The following is a 23,443-nucleotide window of genomic DNA, read 5'->3' as shown; positions in this document are numbered from 1 at the left end:
AAAAAGTGGGGGAAATGACCCTAGCAACGGGGGTAATCATTGTTGGAAATGTCTCTAGCAACGGGGTCGTAAGCAGTGGGGGAAATGTCCGTAGCAACGGGTGTTAAGCAGTGGGGGAAATGTCCCTAGCAACGGGGTATAAGCAGTGGGGGAAATGTCCCTGAAAACGGGGTGTAAGCAGTGGGGAAAATGTCCCTAGCAACGGGGTGTAAGCAGTGGGGGAACTGTCCCTAGCAACGGGGGTAAGTGATGTGGTACATCTCTCCAGCATCGCATGGGTAGGCAATGTGGGAGTTTTCCCTAGCAACGGGGGATAAGCAGTGGGGGAAATGTCTCTAGCATCATGGCGTAGGCAGTGTCGAAAATGTCCCTAGCAACAGGGAGTTAGTAGTGGGGGAATTTTCCCTAGCAACAGTGGTTATTCAGTTGGGGAAATGTCCCACGCAACGGGTGTAAGCTATGTGGGAAATTTCCCTAACAAAGGCGGGTAAGCAATGTCCGAAATGCCCTTAGCAACGGGGGATAAGCAATGGGGGAAATGTTCCTAGCAACGGGGGGTAAGCAGTGGGGAAAATGTACCTAGCAACGGGGGGTTTGCAGTGAATGAAATGTCCCGACCAACGGGCGTAAGCCATATGGGAAATCTCCCCAGCAACAGGGGGTAAGCAGAGTGGGAAATGTCCTCAGCAATGGGGTAAGCAGTGGGTGAAATGTCCCTAGCAACGAGGGGTAAGCAGGGGGTGAAATGTCCCTATCAACGGTGTTAGCCATGTGGGAAATGTCCCTAGCAACGGGGGGCGATAAGTAGAGAGGGATATGTCCCTACCAATGGGGGTAAGCAGTGGGGGAAATATCTCTAGCAACGCAAAGTAGGCAGTGTCCGAAATGTCTCTAGCAACGGGGGGTTAGTAGTGGGGAAATGTCCTTAGAAACGGGGAGGTATTCAGTGAAGGAAACTTCCCTTGCAACGGGGTGTAAGCTATGTGGGAAATTTCCCTCAAAAAGGCGGGTAAGCAGTGTCCGAAATGCCCCTAGCAACAGGGATAAACAGTAGTGGAAATGTCCCTAGCAACAAAGGTAAGCAGTGTGGGAAATATCCCTATCAACCGGGGTTAGCAGTGGGGGAAATGCCCCTAGCAACTAAGTTTGTATTTGTTACTTGCCTGGTTCCTGGTTTATTTGGTCATCTGGAAAGGACTACATAGTCGTGGCAAGGTGAGATTTAAACTAAAATTAAACTGGGAAACAAAAGGAAAAGGAAAGATTGCATAAAACAGTGTTACAGTAATCACAAGGAAAGATCACCTAATGACATAAAAAACCATTACAGTAACCATAAGGAAACTTCACCTAATGACATGAAACACCATTATAGTAATTACATGAGCAGATCACATAGTGACTTATTGTTTTCCAGCACCTCTGATATGCTTTGTTTTATCTAATAATATCTAATATTTCTAGCTTGACTTGATTATTTACAGATTATTTGGGTTTCAGCAACCTTTCCGTACGTCATCCTTATCATTCTTTTTTCTCGTGGAATGACGTTAGAGGGCGCTGAAGACGGACTACTTTTTTACATTACTCCACAATTCGACAAATGTTTAGATCCCAAGATTCGTTTATGTTAAATGTATTTCTCTGATCCTGGTCAACTGTTTTAATTACTCACTTTTTTTAGGATTAACTATTATAAGCATCCAGACACTGGGGGACACTGAAGTAAATTAAGAACAATTTAACCTGATAGTACTTTACATATGGCCGAGAGTGGCCTTGTGGTTAATGTGCCCTTAGTACTTTACATATGGCTGAGAGTGGCCTTGTGGTTAATCTGCCCATAGTACTTTACATATGGCCGAGAGTGGCCTTGTGGTTAATCTGCCCATAGTACTTTACATATGGCCGCGAGTGGCCTTGCGGTTAATGTGCCCTTAGTACTTTACATATGGCCCAGAGTGACCTTGTGGTTAATGTGCCCATAGTACTTTACATATGGCCGAGAGTGGCCTTGTGGTTAATGTGCCCTTAGTACTTTACATATGGCCGAGAGTGGCTTTGTGGTTAATGTGCCTTTAGTACTTTACATATGGCCGAGAGTGGCCTTGTGGTTAATGTGCTCTCAGAACTTTACATATGGCCGAGACTGGCCTTGTGGTTAATGTGCCCATAGTACTTTACATATCCGGTTATTACATAATTACTAATTATGCATTACACTATACTACAGCAATGTTTTGATAACTTTGAACACAACAATTATGTTTCCTGAATACTTTTCACATATCTTCAGTTTTTCCTGACCTATCTCTGCGTGAGGTGAACAACTGCTTTTGTTTATATATACCCATGGTAAGTGATTTTAATCTGTTGAAAAGACAAAAGGTAGTCGTTGGACAGAACCCATCACATATTCTTTTACCAACGAATATTGGGATTAACCGTACATTTTAAGGCCCAGAGGCCTGGCATGGCCTAGCGCGTTAAGGCGTGCGCTTCGTAATCTGAGGATCGCGGGTTCGCGCCCGAGTCGCGCCAAACATGCTCGCCCTCCCAGCCGTGGGGTCGTTATAAAGTTACGGTCAATCCCACTTTTCGTTGGTAGAAGAGTAGTCCAAGAGTTGGCGGTGGGTGGTGATAACTAGCTGCCTTCCCTCTAGTCTTACACTGCTAAATTAGGGACAGCTAGCACCGATAGCCCTCGAGTAACTTTGTGCGAAATTCCAAAACAAACAAACAAATTTTAAGGCCACTGACGCTGAAGACAAACACTAACAACCAGGCTGGGCAACAAATAAAACTTCCCATCTAATGAAGCTATAGTTTACGTCTTTAGTGAAAATAGTGTCATTGTTAATCAGTAACTGTCAAGCGACTTTTTTTTTTTTTCGTTTATTTGCTATCAAGCTTTAATACTAGTTAATAATTCTTTAATCAAAACGCAACGAAACTACATTAGTGTTAAATTTAAAGAAGTGAATTCTTTGTAATCAGTATTAATTTATTATATTAATGTTATTAAGTCTGGGTGACAGCAGGAACCCAAGTGTTTTTCACCTTTGGTATTGGTTTCGTTTCCGTCGTAACTCTTGGAAGTTACAACAAGTTTAGCAAAAAAACAACAAACAAACTCTTAAGAAATGTTTTCTTATGTTTTAATTTAATTATTTAACAATGATTTGCACAAAATTGTTCAATGTAATAATTCTCTATACTCTGTATTCGTTATTCTTTCAGTGTTTCTGTTTCCATGGATATTATTGTACACTTTGCACACATTCATTATTGTTTCTATAACTTTATTTCTATTGACGGATATATTCTATGTATTGTTAACCCTGCTACCAGTATATTTGCTGGTACTGTGATATTTTCCGTCCTCGGTCACATGGCCTACTTGAAAGGCGAGGGGACTGGAGTTGCCGACGTTGTAAAGTCTGGTAAGATAATTCAGTTTTCTAGTGCTTCAGTTGTTTATATAAACGCTAAAAGTTCTGTTTCTATACAAAATCAACGTGTAACAAAATATTTCAGAACAAACTTTATTAATATTTTCTTGGTTCTAAAACATTTAAAATGAAACGTCTATTCGTAAGTTACAGTGTATCAACATCTTAATATACACTAAGTTTTATCAGACAGTGACCTGTTGTGTTATTTTCAGAGTACAAACACGGTCTTTGTTTAGATATAATCTAACATGGTATATTTTCTTCAGGTCCAGGGTTAGCTTTCCTTGTTTAGCCAGAAGTTGTTCCACAGTTGCCACCTCTCCCTTTATGGTCAATTGTGTTCTTCCTCATGCTTTTAATTCTTGGAATTGACAGCCACGTGAGCATATATGTTGATGTGTGTTATTTGATAGCCAGGTGAGCATATAATATATTGATGTGTGTTAATTGACAGCCAGGTGAGCATACAATATGTTGATGTGTGTTATTTGACAGCGAGGTACACATTTTATATTCTGATTTTCATTTAATGACATAAATATTCTTTTAAAAATGGGAAAAATTTCAGAGCTCAAAATACTTTTGTTGACAATATTTTTTTCAATTTACGCTTTTGTGTTATTGTTTATCTGAAGGGAGTTTTCACTTCTTAACTATTACAACAATTGAATATTTAATAATGTACTACATTATACAGTGGTTACAATATGTATCTTACCTACATCAATTGATGTTCTACTTTATACATTGGTTACCATATGTACCTTACTTACATCAACTAATGTATTACTTTATACATTGGTTACCATATGTACCTCACCTACACCAACTAATATACTACTTTATACATTGGTTACCATAAGTACCTTACCCACATCAACTAATGTACTACTTTATTCACTGGTTACTATATGTTACTTAACTTCATCAAGTAATGTACTCCTTTATACATTGGTTATTATATGTACCTAACCTACCTCAAATAATACACTAATTTATACACTGGTTATTATATTTTCCTTATCTACATCAACTATCAACTAATGTACTACTTTGTACTTTGGTTACCATATGTACCTTATCTACATCAACTAATGTACTACTTTATGCATTGGTTACCATATGTAACTTACCAACATCAACTAGAGTACTACTTTATACACTGGTTATTATATGTACCTTATTTACATCAACAAATGTACTGCTTTTCACATTGGTTATTATATGTTCCTTAACTTAATCAACTAATGTACTACTTCATACATTAGTTATTATATGTACCACATCTATATCAACTAATTTACTACCTTATACATTGGTTATTAAACGTACTTCATCTACACCAACTAATGTACTACTTTATATATTAGTTACAATATGTAACTTACCTACATCAACTAGTGTACTACATTGTACATTGGTTATTATATGTTCCTTTACTTCATCAACTAATGTACTACTTTTTACATTTGTTATTATATGTTCCTTATCTACATCAACTAATTTACTACTTTACATATTGGTTAACATATGTATCTTATCTATATCAACTAATGTACAACTTTATACATTGTTTACCATATGTACCTCATCTACATCAACTAATGTACTACTTTATACATGAGTTATTATATGCTCCTTATCTACATCAACTATTGTACAACCTCATTCATTGGTTACCATATGTACCCTATCTACATCAACTAATGTACTGCTTTATACTATGGGAACCGTATGTACCTTACCTACATCAACTAAGGTACTACTTTATACACTGGATATTATATGTTCCTTAACTTCATCAACTAATGTACTTTTTTTTTTATACACTGGTTACCATATGTATCTTACCTGCATCAACTAATGCACTACTTTATACATTGGTTATTATATGTTCCTTATCTACATCATCTAATGTACTAATTTATACATTGGTTACCCTATGTATCTCACCTACATCACTTGATGTTCTACTTTATACATTGGTTACCATACGTAACTTACCTACATCAACTAATGTCCTGCTTTTTACATTGGTTAAAGTATGTACCTTACCTCCATCAAATAATGTACTACTTAATGCATTGGTTATTATATGTACTTTATCTACATCAACTAATATACAACTTTATACATTGGTCACCATATGTACCTTATCAATATCAACTAAGATACTAATTTATACATTGGTTAAAATATGTACCTTACCTACATCAATTAATGTACTTGTTTATACATTATCTACATCAACTAATGTACTACTTTATACATTTGTTATTATATGTTGCTTATTTACATCAACTAATGTACTACTTTACACATTGTTTACCATATGTACATTACATACATCAACTAATGTACTACTTTACACATTGGTTATTTTATGTACTTTATCTACATCAACTAATGTACTACTTTATATACTAGTTACAATATGTAACTTACCTACATCACCTAATGTACTACTTTATACACTGGTTACCATATGTGCCTTGCCTGCATCAACTAATCTACTACTTTATACATTTCTTATTTTATGTTCCTTAACATCATCAACTGGTGTACTACTTTATACATTGGTTACCCTATGTACCTTACCTACATCAACTAATGCACTAATTTATACATTGGTTATTATATGTTCCTTATCTACATCAACTAATGTACTAATTTATACATTGGTTACCATATGTACCTTACCTGCATCAACAAATGTACTACTTTATATACTGATTACCATATGTACCTTACCTACTTCAATTAATGTTCTACTTTATACATCATTTATTATATGTACCTTACCTACATCAACTAGTGTACTACTTTATACACTGGTTATCATATCTACCTTACCTACCTCGATTGATGTTTTACATTGTAGTTTGGTTACCATATGTACCTTACCTGCATCAACTAATGTACTACTTTATACACTGTTTACCATATGTACCTTGCCTGCATCAACTAATGTACTACTTTACACATTGGTTACCATATGTACCTTATATACATCAACTAATGTACTACTTTATAGATTGGTTATTATATGTACTTTTTCTACATCAACTAATGTACTACTTTGTATATTGGTTACAATATGTAGCTTGCCTACATCAACTAGTGTACTACTTTATACATTGGTTATCATACATACCTTACCTTCATCAACTAATGTGCTACTTTATACATTGGTTATTACATGTACTTTATCTACATCAACTATCAAGTAATGTACTACTTTATACATTGGTTATTATGTGTACCTTGTCTACATCAACTAATGTACTATATATATTGGCTATTATATGTATCTTATCTATATCATAAAGTAGTATATTATATAGTAATGGAATCCCTAGGGTCATCCGGCTGGTCCATTTGGGCTAGAGTCAACCAAGTACAGGTGTTGGATGTTGTCATCAGGTGTTCTGGACATTTTATTTGATGCTGGTTTTTGTGATTAGTGCTAATAAAACCCTGGCGTTGCTGTTTTGTTTTTGTTTGTCACCGTAGTCCTTCCCCTCGTATAACTCCATGGTGGGTGGGGTCAGTGGGCTCTAAAATGTAGCTTCTCTATTATGGATACCCCACTTTCTGACAAAATAAATAAAAATGAAAAAATTGAAAAACAGATTATTTGAAACGACCACGCAATGATGACTCTGTTGTACAGTCAACATTACAGCTGCATTCTATAACTCGACTTGTCATTATCCATTCCTTGTCTGAGAAATCCTTGTGGCAGATGGCTTTTCATTCTGAAGGAATTAGAGGGACTTGCTGATTCGCCAAAGTCAGTAAAAAAGTTGTGCTCTGGAAACATTTTGGTGAAAACATCTTCACCACAACATAGCAAACTCCTCTTGAAATCAAAAGCTATTGGAGATATACCCATTGAGGTTATTCCCCATACGACTTTGAATTTTTCCAGAGGAGATATAGTTGAGAGGGATTTAGATAACATTTTCGCGTCGGAAATCTACGCTGGTTTCTTTAGCCAAGGCGTTACTACTATACGCCGAATCTTCACTCGTAAAGACGGAATTATGGACTTACCAATGTTCCGATATTAACGTTTTCATCAACTCGTTCTCCTGCCACAGTCAAAGCAGGCTATCTGAACTGCAACGTACGGTCTTACATTCCTAACCTTCTTAGATGTTTCCAGTGTCCGTGGTTTGGTCACTCAAAAACATCATGTCATGGGTCATTGGTATGTGCTCGTTGTGGTGGTAAAAGCCAGGACGCTTACAAGTGCAATCTGGAATTATATTGTGTTAACTGTAGTGATTGACACCTCTGTTACTATGTTTCTTGCCCTTAATGGGTAGAAGAGAAAGAGGTGCAATGCTTAAATACTGTTAATAATATCATCTATTCAGAGGCTCGGAAATTATTGTCCCCAACTCCATTTTGGATGCATGCTGCTGCACTCCATTCCACTACTACAGTGGGAATGCAGACAGATCTTTCTGTGCCTCCAACAGAGTTGTTTGCTAAACATCTTAAGAAGCTTGTGCCCTCCATAATTAAAAAAGATGATGCATCTATGTCTACTTCCATCTCTGTCCCTACCACTCCTTCCAGTGACTGCCCAGAGTCACATTCTCAGGTTCAAATGTTTCCTCGGGTCTATCCTCTTCTGCAGCCCCGAAAAGTAAATCGATCATTCGTTCATGCCCTCAGTCATTGGAATCTTTTTCACAAACAGAGACCTGTCTACCTGACCTAGGGCAGGATCCATGGAGGTTGATAGATGTTCGTCCAGTAAAAAAGAGAAACATGGTCGCAAACAGAAGATCTTCTCACCACATTCTCCATATAAATAACAATGTCCACTCTGATCCAGTGGAACTATCTAGGTTTTTGATCAAATTTAGATGACGGTAAGGACTTCATTGTTTCTTATCATCCCGTGTGTTTCTCCTTACAGGAAATGTTTTTGAAACCTGCCTATACAGTCACCCTTAGGAATTTTTCCTTCTATAGAAACGGCAGGTCATGTGATGGACGAGTGCAGGGTGGGGTGGCATTGCTGGTTGATCAGCGTGTGTTCACCCTGTCCTTGTCACTTGATACACTCATGGAGGCTGTAGCCATCCGTGTTTCCTTGGGTCGTGCCATTACTATTTGTTCTTTCTACCTGCCTCCTAAAGAGATCTGTAATAAGTCAGACCTTGCTGCCCTCATTGAGCAGTTACCATCCCTCTTTTTATTACTGAGGGATTTTAATAGACATAATCCCCTCTGGGGTGGCGCAAGTATTGATGGGAGGGGGCGTGTATAGAGCATATATTCTTGGACCACAACCTGTCTTTCTTCAGTACTGGTTCTTATACTTATTTTCATGCATCTAGTCAATCTTTTACTGCTATAGATCTTTCTATCTGCTCCCCTTAATTTTTCACTTACTTTTTTGAAGAGTCGACGGTTATCCACGGGGCAGTGATCATTTTCCTATCATTTTGAGAGAGACTGGCCGTGGTCGGTGCCATCCGACCCACGTGTCTCGATGGATGTTGGACCAGGCTAGCTGGCCTTTTTTCACCACTCTCTCAGAACTTAATCCTATCATTGTGTGTAAGCCATCGATAGATGACTCTGTGGCAGCAGTAACTGACTGTATTGTCCAGGCAGCTACTTAGTGTATTCATAAAACTTCGACACGTTTCCCACAGTATCCTCGTCCTTCGTGAAATCCTGCCTGCCACATGAGAAGAAAAGTTCAAAAACAGGTTTGAGATATCTTTCATAGGTATTCCATACTTTGAAACTGCATTGCATTTCAGCAGGCCTGTGCACATGCTCGACAGATCAGACGTCAAAGCCAGAAGGAATTTTGGATTAAATACACCCATAGCATTTCTTACACCAGTTCCAAAGTCATATGGGACAAATTTCGAAAGGTTAGTGTCCAGTATCCTTCTGCCTCCCTTTCAATCTTGTTCTCTAATGGCCAGGAAGTTGTTGATACCCAGAGCATCGCCAATACTTTCGGCAAAAGTTGTTCTCATGTATCTAGCAGTTCTTCATCCCTCATATTCTTAGCCATCAAAACATGGACAGAACAATCACTTCTTTCCTTTCAGGCTGATTATCTCTATGACTATAATCACCTCTTACACTGGTGGAATTTAAACTTGCTCTTCATTAGTCTGGCAGTACATCAGTTGTATCTGATGATATTCAGTACGAGATGGTGCGCCATCTCTCTCATATCTCTGTTGCTATTTTTCTGATTATTTTTAACCAGATCTGACAGGAGAATGTTTTTCCCGATGCTTGGCACCATTCTGTTGTAGTCCCTTTTCCTAAACCTGGAAAGGACCTCCAAGACGTCCATTTCAATTTATACGAATGGTTCGAAATCACGTGACTCTATGGGCTCTTCCATGGTATGTTGTGATTTGGTTAGTGCATACAGAATCCCCTTTACAGTTTCTGCGTTCACTGCCAAATTGTATGCCATTTATCTTGCCATGGATCACGTAGAAGCTATGCCGTACACGAACTGTACTGTTTGTACTGACTCGCTTGACTCTCTATTGGCCCTGGAATCGCTTCACGTTAGTTCTTACCCTGTTCTAACCGATATTTAAAACCAACTGGCCTATTTGTCTCTATCATCTACTTTTATCCAGTTTTTCTGGCTACTAGGCCACGTCGATATTTGTGGGAACGAGCTCACTGACATCACAGCTAAGTCAGTCTGCTCTGGTACTATCACCGCCGTGCCTGCTCCATACATGGACTACAGTCCTATATTCAAGGCTCGGCTCCGTGTCAGTTGGCAATCAACTTGGAATGAGCAACATAATAATAAACTTTTCCAAATCAAACCTTCTATTGCTCTTTGGTCGTCTTGTTTCCATAAAGATTGGAAAGAGGAAGTTGTTCTGCCTAGGCTACACATTGGTTACACGTTTTTAACTCACCCCTTTCTTTTATCTGGGACTGATGCACCAATATGTGATCTGTGTGACACTCAGGTCACAATAGCTCACATTTTACTGTCATGCCATCGTTACATATTCTTACCATAGGTTTACCCTTGACATTGAACAGTGTTATTGGCGATGTTGATACTGTCTACCTCAATTGTGTTTTTAGATTTTTAAAGGGCATTGGTCTTTTAAATTCTATTTAAGGTTTTTATATGGAAATTGGACTATATTTTGTTTTAGCATGATTCATTTTTACATATTTTAATGATTTTACCTTTTAAACCTTTTTTACTGGTTGTTTAGCGCAGATAGCCTACTTACTTTGCCCCAGTAAACGCTAAACAACCAACCAACCAATTAATGATTAGTAGTTGTGCAGGTCCACTTAATAAAAGTTACAATACATTTTAAAGGTATAGATAAGAATCACTAATGGAATTAATAAAAACTCTTATGTGCATATTACTGTATTTCAAAAATATGAAATTGAAAGTACCGGTTGGTATTCTATCAAGAAAAAATTGAAGATAATTTAATTTTTAATCTACCAGAAAATCACTTTTTAAAAAACAAATTTAACACGCTTCCGTCAAAGTATTTTTAATTATTTATAGTTTGATACTGGGAGATAATGTTCAATGTTTATCTGTTTAGAAGTATTTTTCACTAAGAATTAAGAATGATTGAATGATACGTTGTTGTTCAAAGGATTCTAGTGACTGTATCAAAACTACTAGCTCATCAATACCTCTGAAGGCTCATAGTGTTAAAATCTGAGTTTTGATACCTGTGTTAAGCACATAATAGATGCTCCATTTAGGTTTGTGCTTAACAAAAGACCCGGCGTGGCCATGTGGGTTAAGGCGTTCGACTCGTAATCCGAGGGTCGCGCGTTCGAATCCCCGTCGCACCAAACATGCCCTTTCAGCCGTGGAAGCGTTATAATGTGACGGTCAGTACCACTATTCATTGGTAAAATAGTAGCCCAAGAGTTGGCGGTGGGTGGTGATGTATAGCTGCCTTCCCTCTAGTCTTACACTGCTAAATTAGGGACGGCTAGCGCAGATAACCCTCGTGTAGTTTTGCGCGAAATTCAAAATAAACAAGCGTAATAAAAAATTATTGTAAACATTTTCATTTTATTAATTCATCTGTAATACTTTAAGACTTATCATTGTACAGTAATTTTGTTGTTGTTGTAGTTAACTGGTTATATTTATCTTGTTTATAGAAATATTTTGCTCTGATATATATTTTTATTTTTAACATTCAAGTTTTATTGACATATAGATGGCGCTGGGTTTTAACATCAATGGTGTAGTTATAGCGGTAACTGTATACCCTTGAGGTTGTAATTATTTATGGTAGTATTTAATAATAATTTATATAAATTCATGTAGAATGTTTTCGGTATTCTTTACCATAACACATTTAAAATCTTAATTTTTAATTAGATAATGCATTAAAACAAGAAATCTGTAATTAGAAAAATAACGCTTCTTTTTGCATTTAGAGATAAATGTTTAGGGATTTGTTTATTATCACTTCATGTTTGTTTTGACACGGTGACAACATTTAACTTGCTTATTGTAAAGCTGAGAAAACCTCTAATTTTATGTCAGTGTCTGTCATGTAAATAACTGTTTTGAAACCATGTCATTTTTATAACTTAAAACTGCCTTTTAAAAACAATGTTCACGTTTTGGTCAGAAAAGAAAACATGATTATTATCGGTGTCAGAAGTGTTAAGATTTTGTTTTAAATTTGACATTTTACAGAATATGCAATGAGCAAAAACTTTATCTTATCTTACATAGAATTGCCATCCGTATTTGAAACTGACTGTCCACTCATTGTCATGTCAACAGGTGATGGAATGTGGAAGATAGGTATTGATGAATCAGCTAATATTAACAACAGCAAGACACAGGGTGTCTTTTACAGGTTTAGTTCTTTACCAAGACACATTCCTGCAGACCACTGTGTGGGTTCATCTTACATTAAGGAAGAGGTATGTTTTACTGACAGTCAGTAATTGTGTAGATATATTGGTAATATTCACTATTAGTATAGAGGGAAGAGATGTTTTACTGACAACAGTCAGTAGTTGTGTAGATATATTGGTAATATTTACTATCAGTAAGCGCAAATAGCTCTCATGTAGCTTTGCGCCAAATTCAAAACAAATCAGACACTATCAGTATAGAGGGAAGAGATATGTTTCAGTGATAGTCAGTAGTTGTGTAGATATATTGGTAATATTCACTATCAATATAGAGGGGAGAGTTATGTTTTACTAACAGTTAGTAGTTATGTAGAAATACAGGTAATATTTATTATCAGTATAGAGGGAAGAGATATGTTTTACTAACAGTCAGTAGTTATGTAGAAATATTGGTAATATTCACTATTAGTATAGAGGGAAGAGATATGTTTTACTGACAGTCAGTAGTTGTGAAGATATATTGATAATATTTACTATCAGTATAGAGGGAAGAGATATGTTTTACTAACAGTAATTGTGTAGAAATACAGGTAATATTTATTATCAGTATAGAGGGAAGAGATATGTTTTACTAACAGTTAGTAGTTATGTAGAAATATTGGTAATATTCACTATTAGTATAGAGGGAAGAGTTATGTTTTACTGACAGTTAGTAGTTATGTAGAGATACAGGTAATATTCATTATCAGTATAGAGGGAAGAGATATGTTTTACTAACAGTAATTGTGTAGAAGTATTGGTAATATTCACTATCAGTATAGAGGGAAGAGATATGTTTTACTAACAGTAATTGTGTAGAAATATTGGTAATATTCACTATCAGTATAGAGGGAAGAGTTATGTTTTACTGACAGTTAGTAGTTATGTAGAGATACAGGTAATATTCACTATCAGTATAGAGGGAAGAGATATGTTTTACTAACAGTCAGTAGTTATGTAGAAATATTGGTAATATTGACTATTAGTATAGACGGAAGAGTTATGTTTTACTGACAGTTAGTAGTTATGTAGAGATACAGGTAATATTCATTATCAGTATAGAGGGAAGAGATATGTTTTACTAACAGTAATTGTGTAGAAATATTGGTAATATTCACTATCAGTATAGAGGGAAGAGTTATGTTTTACTGGCAGTTAGTAGTTATGTAGAGATACAGGTAATATTCACTATCAGTATAGAGGGAAGAGATATGTTTTACTAACAGTCAGTAGTTATGTAGAAATATTGGTAATATTCACTATTAGTATAGAGGGAAGAGATATGTTTTACTGACAGTCAGTAGTTATGTAGAAATATATCAATATAGAGGGAAGAGCTACATTTTACTGACAATTAAGATTTTTATATATGGTAACATTAATAATTAAAGGAGCTGGCACTAGTATTGTTCAGAGTTTGAAATATTTGATCTTTTAGAATTTTTTCCCCCACCTTGTAGTTTTTCTTCATGAGTTTCACATCTTCTCTTCAATTTCAATTGTCAAGAATACCTTATTAGTTGGTTTTCTTCTACACAACACATGTTGATTGTCTTCTAGTAGGAACAACTTATCATTTGTTCTTTATTACTTGATATGTGTTGTTTATCTTTGGTTGGGAACACTTACCAGTTTATAATACTACATGTGTATTGGTTAACTTGTTTTCTCTTATGTGAATGACAGTCATACCTTTAAGACTTTGACTAAAGTGAAATTAAAACTCGTTTAATTTTGAATAATGATTTAGTAAAACAATATCTTTAGCCTCATGTATTAATATTAACTTTCAATTAGAACTTGCTTAGTGTGAACAAAAGATTTCACTATTAATGTGTGTAAAGATTGTGAAAACTTTTAATCAGAATATTAGTTTGATTTAAGTAGACTTATGTAAAAGTATAGTGTCAAAATGGTAATGTAAGATAATGTAATAGTTCCAATGTTGAAATAACTAAGTAAAATATTCATATATTTTATTATCAATTTGCAGAACAAGAAAGAAACTAGAAGAGTTAAACCAAGAGGACTGGGTTTGTATACTGATTTTTACCACCAGAAGAACCCATTGGACAAAGTAGTTAATGAGATACAATGTAGAACACTTCAGGTTGCTCGCTCAGAGACAAAGTTGTCACCTGATGCAGCAGTCTTCAGTACAAAGAACTCATCTAAGAGAGATGTACAAGAACTTCAAATAGAAGAAAAGGAAAAACAATATAAACACCTCACTCTTTCTAACCAAATTTCTGAATATGAGAAACACATTAGTAATATCAAAACTATGAATCTTCAAACAATCTGTATTAATAGTGATGCTACAGCAAAAGAAAGTACCTTTACACATCATGTTCTCTTACCCGATGACAAAGTCAACACGCTGCCACCACATGTTCAAACTACTTGTAGTAATAGTGACACTACTGCCAAAGAAAGTACCTTTACACATCATGTTCTCTTACCCGATGACAAAGTCAACACGCTACCATCACATGTTCAAACTACTTGTAGTAATAGTGACACTACTGCCAAAGGAAGTGCCTTTACACATCATGTTGTCTTATCCAATGACAAAGTCAACATATTGTCATCACATCTTCAAACTGCTTGTAGTAATAGTGACACTGCAGCCAAAGGAAGTGCCTTTACACATCATGTTGTCTTACCCAATGACAAAGTCAACATATTGTCATCACATGTTCAAACTACTTGTAGTAATAGTGACACTACTGCCAAAGGAAGTGCCTTTACACATCATGTTGTCTCACCTGATAACAAGATTAGTACTTCATTATCAGCAACTCATACTACTGGCAGTCATGTTATTAACCAAGAATTCAAGTGCAAGTGTCCATCAGGAATGTCAGAAGATAGTCTTCAAGTTTCCTCACCAAACATATATAATTGTTTTAGTGCTCATCTACAGCTTAGGTTAGTTACACAACACGTGGCTTCACTCTTGATTAAACTGATCAGAACTTGTGTTTGTACAATACAAATTATCTTACCATAGGCTTACATCATCATAAAGTCAACATTTCTTTAGAAGAATATGACTCATGACACAGTTTTTGTTCTGTGAGAACCTTATTTCAACTGTAAGATTTATACATGATTTTGTTTAAAGATAACAGTCATTGTATTGTAAAATATCTTGTATCAACTAAGAAAGGTATAAAAGTAAAAGTGTTCTCATTTGATGCTATTCATGACTTGATTTACTGTGAGATGGAAGTATATATTGAGACCCAAAAGAGTCTCTCCTGGGGATTCTGAGGCTGCTTTACATGGTAATCCAGGACATATTTTCTCGTGTGTGTGTGTGTGTGTGTATGTAGGAGGGATTTTTCAGTTATTTTTTTTCTGTGTCAGCTTCTCACAATGGCCAATTTGGATGAACCACCTACTGTTCCTTTTCATCAATAAGTCACTTGAATTTGTGGATATTTAGGGCTTTTCTTGGTTATTTTTCAGGATACTTTTTCCTTGATGACAGAAAGATTGAGGGAAGACTACTTAATTTTTACTGATATTATTCAAGCTGGAGGATTTACTATTTTGTTACATGACAGGATAGCTATATGTTATATCCTTGTTTGTCTCTTTGCAAGCTTTGGCTTACCATTGCCAGGCAAATATTTATTTTGATTCCTCATACTAGATCTGTTTTAGATATGCAAGGTACCAGACTAGTCCATGTGATTGCTTTTAACAGGTAACAATTTCATGCATTTGTTTGTTCCTCTCTTTTACTTTGAGATATTTTTCTTCACACCAAAACTTGTGTGTTTATAGAATAGATATCTTGTATGTTTATTGAGTTGATATCATGTATGTTTATTGAGTATATATCTTGCTATCCGAGGTAGGTTTATAAATAATTGTATGTTATTTTAAACACCACCAAGATTTTCACTCTTCTGTGATGTCCAGCATTCTCCAATCCTTCAGAACTCTGGCTGCTGACATGTGAATGTTATAGCCCAAAGATGTTTGCCTTATATGTGAACAAGACTCTTTTTCTCTCCCCTTTGGTCCTGATAAGCCCTTTTTTTCCTAAGACTCTTGCAGACAGGAAAAGGGATGCATCCTTATCATCAGTTCTCTTGTCAACTGTTTCTAACCTTTGCTACCAGTCAAACACTGTTAATCTGTTATGTCCCATCAAAGTCCTAAGGTAGTTGATGGTTTGCTCTAAAATTTTTGAGGTGATGGTACTCGACTATATATTCATTGGAATTCTCCAGTTTTCTGAAACTTGTCCCAAATATACTTTAATGAAGTAGATTTCCAAATAGCTGTGTTGCATATTGTGGACTTTTGTTATGGGCATAAAAACTTCCAAGTCGCATCTCATCAGATGTCTTTTACCACCCATTTCAATTACCTGCTGGAGGACATGAGAAGGACTGGTATATGGTCAATACTTTTCTCTCACATTCATTTTCACAATCTGACAGTTTCTTCTTTTGTGGGTTTTTACCTACCCCCAGGGCTGGTTTAACATCTGCTAGATTATACAGAGGAGTGAATGTTTTCATCCTCTTGTCTCTTTCTTTTCTAGGGTTCCTTACCTTTTTTCACAGGTGTGCTTTTATCCATTTAATTCCACACCAGCACCAAATTTAACCATACTTCCTACCAATTGCAGCAGGCTCTGTAGAAATGAGGTGTTCCATAACACCATCTAGGTGCTTACCAGATTCTGTTACCATATTCTGCTGGACTGCTACTCATGGACTATCATGAGTAAAGCTAAAGGAGATCCTGCCAATTATCAGATAGAATAAATTGGGGTCAGTTAGTTCTTAAAAAGTTAGAGAACTGTGCTTCAGGACTCCCCACTGCACATTACCCCTCACCACACTCCCAGATTCTACTAGTGGATCTGGAGACTCCTTACCACACCAAGTTTCTAGTCACTGGGGAGGTGGACAGAGGCTTTTTCTTCAAAGTGTTAGTGTCAAACCTAAACCAGTATCACAAGTAGGCTTCTGTGAATGTTAGTGCCTCTCCTACTGACATCTGGGAAAACATCCAAGGACATGGGTAGGAGGGCCTCCAACTTCACCCTCTTCTTCCATAGTGGACCTCCTTGTAATTCCAAACACAGAGTAGTCCATCCTAGGTTCTTGGTTCAACACAATGTTCCACATTCTCTCAATAATTACAGGAGCAAGTGAAATGCTTTCTTCTTGTCCACTTGGTTGGGAAGTGAGGATGAACATTCATAATTTCAGACCAGATGAGTTCTGTTCCTTTGGTTGAGTACAGTTTACATGATCTAATCATTATGAGCCTGAGGTGTTTGTTGCTTTTTAGATGAAGGAGAAAGAAAGAAAGTTTCTCTACTTCAGTGTTGCTTACTTTCTTGTCATCATTCCAGTCTTTCAGAATATATCATCTTATGGCTACACTCTGACACTCTCTTACCCTTCCTCCTCACTAAGAACTGGTATTGGGTACTTATATAGAGTACCAGTAGAGGGTGCTTTCACACAGATGGATAGTGTCACAAGGTCAGAAATGGTAAAAAGCATTTAAGTGGGATTTTATAGGCTGAAACAAGTGAGACCAATGCTTACATAGACAAAGTGAAGGTCAATGAATAGCTGTAAGTGTCAGAGGAGGTGTTATTATAAATGCATTTTCATTTAGAAATATGTAACTTTCAAAATATTTTAACTCTGCTTAGTATCTTCCGTATATGATGCAGGCAGACATATTCAGGTAGAAACTTGGATGCTTCTCAATGTTTTAAAGAAGTAACGTGTTTTTTTTTGTAATCTTCAATAATACTTATACCTTCATACTTTAATAAACCTTTAGAGGTTTTATAATGATCATTACCTGTTTAGAAATGATAAGATTATGTGCAGTAATTTTATTTGGAGGAAATAATCAAGTGTTTGCTTGAAACATTACAGATTTTGGCAAAAAGTGAGTATAAATAGAATTATTATACTCAGTAAGAAGTTCACCTAACAATACATGTGTCCAGTATTTGTTAACTCACTAAATGGGCCAAAAAAAAACAGAGAAATTGTGTAATTGTGGAAAGTTTCCTTCCAGTGAATCCTTTGAGGCTCAACTGTTAGCAGCAATACAGAAAGAAGACCAGGACCAAGAGGACCAAATTCATCTATCGTATGGAGGTAATCAGCAGAAGGTGCTCTTTGAAAGACAAATCTCAGATGAAGAGTCAACCACACACTCGGCCAGTTTTGCTGATTTGGTAAGTTCCAGATCTCAACATTAGTACTCAAGAGCTGCTCCAAGTATTCTCTTAATCAATGTCAAGTGTTAACATCCTAGTGTGTCAATCATTCATGGTTAATTTCATGTCATGCCTCAACACCCCAGTGCATCAGTAATACTTTGGTAATAAGGTTTATATTATATCTTGTTAACAAGTCACTATCTTGGGCATTCTTGGTTTAGTGACATAATTTATGTTAAACCATCTAATTATTAGCTTCTTAATATCAGACATTCTTGGTTTAGTAACAGTGAAGACAGTTTCTACCTTGTCTAAATCTGTATTATGTTCCTACTTCTATAATTCTCACTGTTAAGTATGAAAAGTGTTGTGCATTAGCATTATCAATTTTTTACAATCTTAAACACTTCAGTCAGATCCACCCCCAACTATCCTTTTCTCAAGAGAAAACAATTATAAGGATATTAATCTCTCCATCTTATGTGACACTTTGCCATATGCTTTCTGAAGCTACACCCTTATGTATGCAGTAACATTTTCAAACCATATAAAAAAATTTGTAAGGCAAGATTTCCCCTTTGTGAAACTGTGTTGATTATTTGATAAAATTCTAAATTTTGTTAAATGACTTTACAATGTATGTTTTATCAGACTTTCCAAAACCTTTCCCACAATTGATATAAGACTAATAAGCCTACAATTACTGGAACGACTTCTGTTACCTCTAATGAAGATAGGGGTGACATAGCTAGTTTCCAACCTGTTGGTACTTGTCCACTATTCAAGAATTTACAAAAAGTATTAGCAAGTGGCACATATATCCAATTATTTACTTCCTTTAAAACCCTTTGGGAAATGTTATTTTGTCCAGGAGTCTTATGTTTAAACTTCCAATTTTATTTTAACAGACTCAAAATTTAAGAAACTGTCTTGTTCAACTCTATTTTCATCTATTAATTGTTCAAGATGAGGAATACTACTTAAGTTTTTAGTAAAAACTAAAGAAAGGGCAGAATTTAATAACCATGCTATTTCATAATCATCAGATACAAGTCTTCCTTTGTCATCCTTCAAGGGTCTTATTCCCATTCTAACATATTGTTTACCCATAATATACTTAAAAAATCCTTATGGAGAATTTCTGTGTTTTCAGCTAAATATTTTTCATACATCCTTTTGGTGTCCTAATTTACTGTTTGATAAACATTCTTTATCTTCTATAATACTAGTCAATTTAAATTTCTTAAATTTGTGGTGCTTTTCTTTAGTTTTATCTCCCATGCTCTTCATGAGACAATTTGGTTTTTTACTTGCAGCTACCAGTTTCTTTCAGTATGGAATATATTCGTTTTGAATATTGAAACATTTTCTTTAAAACTTTTCCACATTTGATCAGTGTCTCTAGATAACTCAGCTGTCAAATTCACAACAGATAATTATTGTTGCATCCCTTCAGAGTTTGCTTTTTTGGAATTCGGAACCAAAGCTAATCCAGCAATGATCAATTGCCCCTACGTGTTACACAATTTCTACTCATTTCCTGTACTAAACTTTCCTTTACATCTCAGTTTTATTTCATTTAGTTTATCTTTGTCCTCACCACTAGTCCTGGTTTAAAAGTTCTATTACAGCTGACTTGATGGTCCTTATAAACTTGCCAGACCTTTTCCTACATAAGTGTAAACCATCCATTCCAGAATGTTCCCTCCTCCACTGAACTGATTCCACAAATCCAACCATCTAACCTGTTCATATTGGTTTCAGCCTATCATTTAGTTTTTGTGGTTTGTTTTGAATTTCATGCAAAGGTACACGAGGGCTATCTGCGCTAGCCATCCATAATTTAGCAGTGTAAGACTAGAAGAAAGGCAGCTAGTCATCACCATCCACTGCCAACTCTAGTCATCAGCATCCAACTGCCACATAAATTGAATACCCTCAATACTAGCTTCCTTAAAGTGTATTGTAGTCCAGAGTTCCTAAATAGAACCCATTAGATGCACTTATCACACCTAATAAACTGGGAATGTTTAACCCCTGAACTAGTTGACCATTTTATTACTTGTAAAATTAAAATAAAAACTTGGTACTATGACTAAATAGTAGTAGCGTGTTGTTAAGTCTGTTAAGCCTAAGTTTGACAGTTAACTAGTTTTTACATTATATTTATTAAATACAACAATATATATTTAATTCCTTTTACAATCTAACTGCAAGTTGAATTATAACTAAGCCTAAAGAACTGGTGCACTTACTAAGCTAATATAATATTGTACTACGCATTACACTACTAAAATTTAAATTAAAAGCTAATACCTAGTATTTTAGTTCCCAATCTTACTAAGTCTAGTTATTTTTTTGTTATTCAACTCTGATTTTTAAATATAAAAATAATAAAAACAAATAACATTCATAAATACACAATATTACAAGAACTTTGCTTATTAGTGCCTTCTCTTTTCAAATAGTGCCCTTTGTATATAGGAAACCATCTTAGGATTTCACTGTATTTCTGAGAAACTATTCTGTTGTTAGACTAGGTGTAGACTGTCCTGGTATTGAAGACCTTAGAATCTCACTGAAGTGATGTGAGACTGTCACTGTAGCTATCTTCTTTATGCTTTTTGTAATGCTTTTTCAGAGACAAACTAAATCCATCTGAAATGGAATCCATGGTAATTATTTTGGGTCTTGATTTTCCACACAGAAATGGTTTATTGTGTTAAATTTTTAACTTTATAGAAATACTATTTTTGTACATAGGCCTACACTTGTGAAGCACAGGAAGAAATGAAGAAAACTAGACTTCCTCGTCTGTCAGACCCTCTTAATTCAACAGATCCCCAGTAAGTGAAAATTTGACTCCTGTATTCTATTTATCATCACAAATGAACTGTTGTTACATGTATTTATCTGTAAGAGGGCTAATTAGCTGTGTTTGTGTAAAGTGGTTCTGAATTGCTTATGATGAGTTGTTATTGAAGTTACATTTAACTGTAGATTATAACTTCTCTCTAGGGACTGGGTCGAAGCCTGCAGTTTATTGGAAGCAAGAGGAAGGACATGTTCACATCTTGAAGCTAGAAAGACATTACAAAACAGTAAGTGTGAGATGGAATTTCAAAAAGGAATCTCTTCATATCTGTATCCTGAATATTGGAACAGAAGAGTAAGTGTAAGATGAAAGTTTAAAAAGGAATTTGTTTGTATCTGTACCCTAAATATTGTAACAGAATGGTAAGTGTGATGAAAGTTCATAAAAGAATCTATTTACATCTATACCGTAGATACTAGTACAATATGGTAAATGTGAAATGGAAATTCATAAAATAATCTATTCATATATGTACCCTAAATATTGGTACAAAACAGTAAGGTGTAATATGTTATAATGAATATATTCACATTTTGAAGCTGGATTTTTGTTGTTGTTGTTTTTTTTTTCTTTTAAGCTGCCTTGTTTTAAAAACAATGATTAAAATGATAGTAGAATCACTTTTCTAAAATGATGTTGTAAATTGGTACATTTTTACCTTTACTTGTTGTGTTTTTAATATCTACAGTATTTATTGATGTAAGACATGGTCTGACTGACAACTGTGTCAATATGTTACCCTTCTGGGATGTAGGGTTGTAACACAGTATATCGAGTTGAACTATTTTTATCACATCCCACCACCCAATAATAAACTGGACTTTATGTGTTGAAATATCCAGAACTGTCAGTAGATGTCTTGTTCAGTTTTTGTATGTGTTATAGAGAGTGAAGGGGTCTCAACAAAGTTTCTAGTCAGTGTAGATTAAAAATGAAATTCATTATCTTTATAGAAGAGTTATTGAAACCTTAATTTCAGTTAATACAACTTCTATTTTTCATACAAATGAATTGGAAGGAAATTATTTATTTTATTACTTTCTCTTTTAGATCAGCTAAAATCAGGTGAGAAAGACACCAGTGAATACCTGAAGGTTTTGTTTGACCCTGAACTTGACTGCTATTATGACCCAAGAACTGGGAAATATTATGAGTTTTTGTAATACCCTAGTCATTTGTTTTATGTTAAAAATTAATAATTTATTTCAAAAATACATATAGATAGTTTAATTTTTAAAAATATATGTATGGTTGTTGAAGATTTTTAACACATGTTTATATCCCTGTTACTGAATAAAAACATTCAGCAGAAATATTTGTTTCATCTACAAGTTAATTCATATAAGGAATATATAAACCTGTAAGTTTATATATGTAATTTAAAAAATGCTTTTCTGTAAGTGTAATATAAGATCTGAGGTTTTCACCCTGTTCAATAGTCTTTAAAAGGAAAGACATATCTTATTATTCTTATAGTCAACATTAGACTGGCTGTATTATACTGTTATAGTACAACCATCACATTCTTGTCTTTTCACTGCATAATCTCAAAACTTATAAAATATTTAATACATGCACAAAGTATATAATAACAATCAGAAATTCCATTTCTTTTGTCTATACAGCCATGAAGATAAAAAATATCATTTATTTATATATGACAGTTTAAAAAAATAGTTATTTTCCCAGCATAGATATTGTTTACTGTATGTCTTTTCAGTCTACTGACTCCTGTGTTAAATTTAAAGTGTGTCTTATCAGTTTACTGGCTCCTGTGTTACACTTACTGTGTTTCTCACTGACTTCTGTACAAGGTTTACTGTGTTTGCTATCTTTCATGCATGTCTTCCATATTTTACTGTTGTTACTCGTGGGTGTGTTTAATATCTTGTTATTTTACTGTTATTACTTATGGGTGTGTTTAATATCTTGTTATGTTACTGTTGTTACTCGTGGGTGTGTTTA

General features: G+C 35.2%; 1 protein-coding gene across 6 annotated transcripts; it reads left to right on the top strand.

Annotated features, from left to right (window-relative positions):
• Nucleotides 1–3,371: 3,371 nt before the first annotated feature.
• LOC143253546 (uncharacterized) lies at nt 3,372–22,791 on the top strand. Of its 6 annotated transcripts, XM_076507599.1 has the most exons (8): nt 3,372–3,443; nt 3,722–3,872; nt 12,217–12,410; nt 14,377–15,314; nt 18,456–18,618; nt 21,367–21,449; nt 21,622–21,704; nt 22,529–22,791. In XM_076507599.1, exons 3-8 carry the CDS (start codon nt 12,258–12,260, stop codon nt 22,639–22,641), a joined length of 1,533 nt encoding a protein of 510 aa, XP_076363714.1. In that variant the 5' UTR covers nt 3,372–3,443; nt 3,722–3,872; nt 12,217–12,257; the 3' UTR covers nt 22,642–22,791. The 6 variants fall into 6 exon arrangements, with proteins under 6 accessions (XP_076363714.1, XP_076363713.1, XP_076363719.1 ...); XM_076507598.1 differs by lacking the exons at nt 3,372–3,443; nt 3,722–3,872 and adding an exon at nt 11,690–11,747; XM_076507604.1 differs by lacking the exons at nt 3,372–3,443; nt 3,722–3,872 and adding an exon at nt 11,690–11,747 and having other exon boundaries at nt 21,622–21,772.
• Nucleotides 22,792–23,443: the final 652 nt, after the last annotated feature.

Source organism: Tachypleus tridentatus, chromosome 6 (assembly GCF_004210375.1).
Source record: "Tachypleus tridentatus isolate NWPU-2018 chromosome 6, ASM421037v1, whole genome shotgun sequence".
NCBI lineage: Eukaryota > Metazoa > Arthropoda > Merostomata > Xiphosura > Limulidae > Tachypleus > Tachypleus tridentatus.
The sequence above is the reverse complement of the archived record's forward strand: the minus strand, read 5'-3'. Positions and strand labels throughout refer to the sequence as shown.

Bases quoted from the DNA above. Each gene is read 5' to 3' on its own strand.
- LOC143253546 (XM_076507599.1), top strand. From the start codon at position 12,258: ATGTCAACAGGTGATGGAATGTGGAAGATAGGTATTGATGAATCAGCT. The intron at 12,411-14,376 runs GTATGTTTTACT...ATCAATTTGCAG, and splicing joins CATCTTACATTAAGGAAGAG to AACAAGAAAGAAACTAGAAG. The intron at 15,315-18,455 runs GTTAGTTACACA...GTTTCCTTCCAG, and splicing joins AGTGCTCATCTACAGCTTAG to TGAATCCTTTGAGGCTCAAC.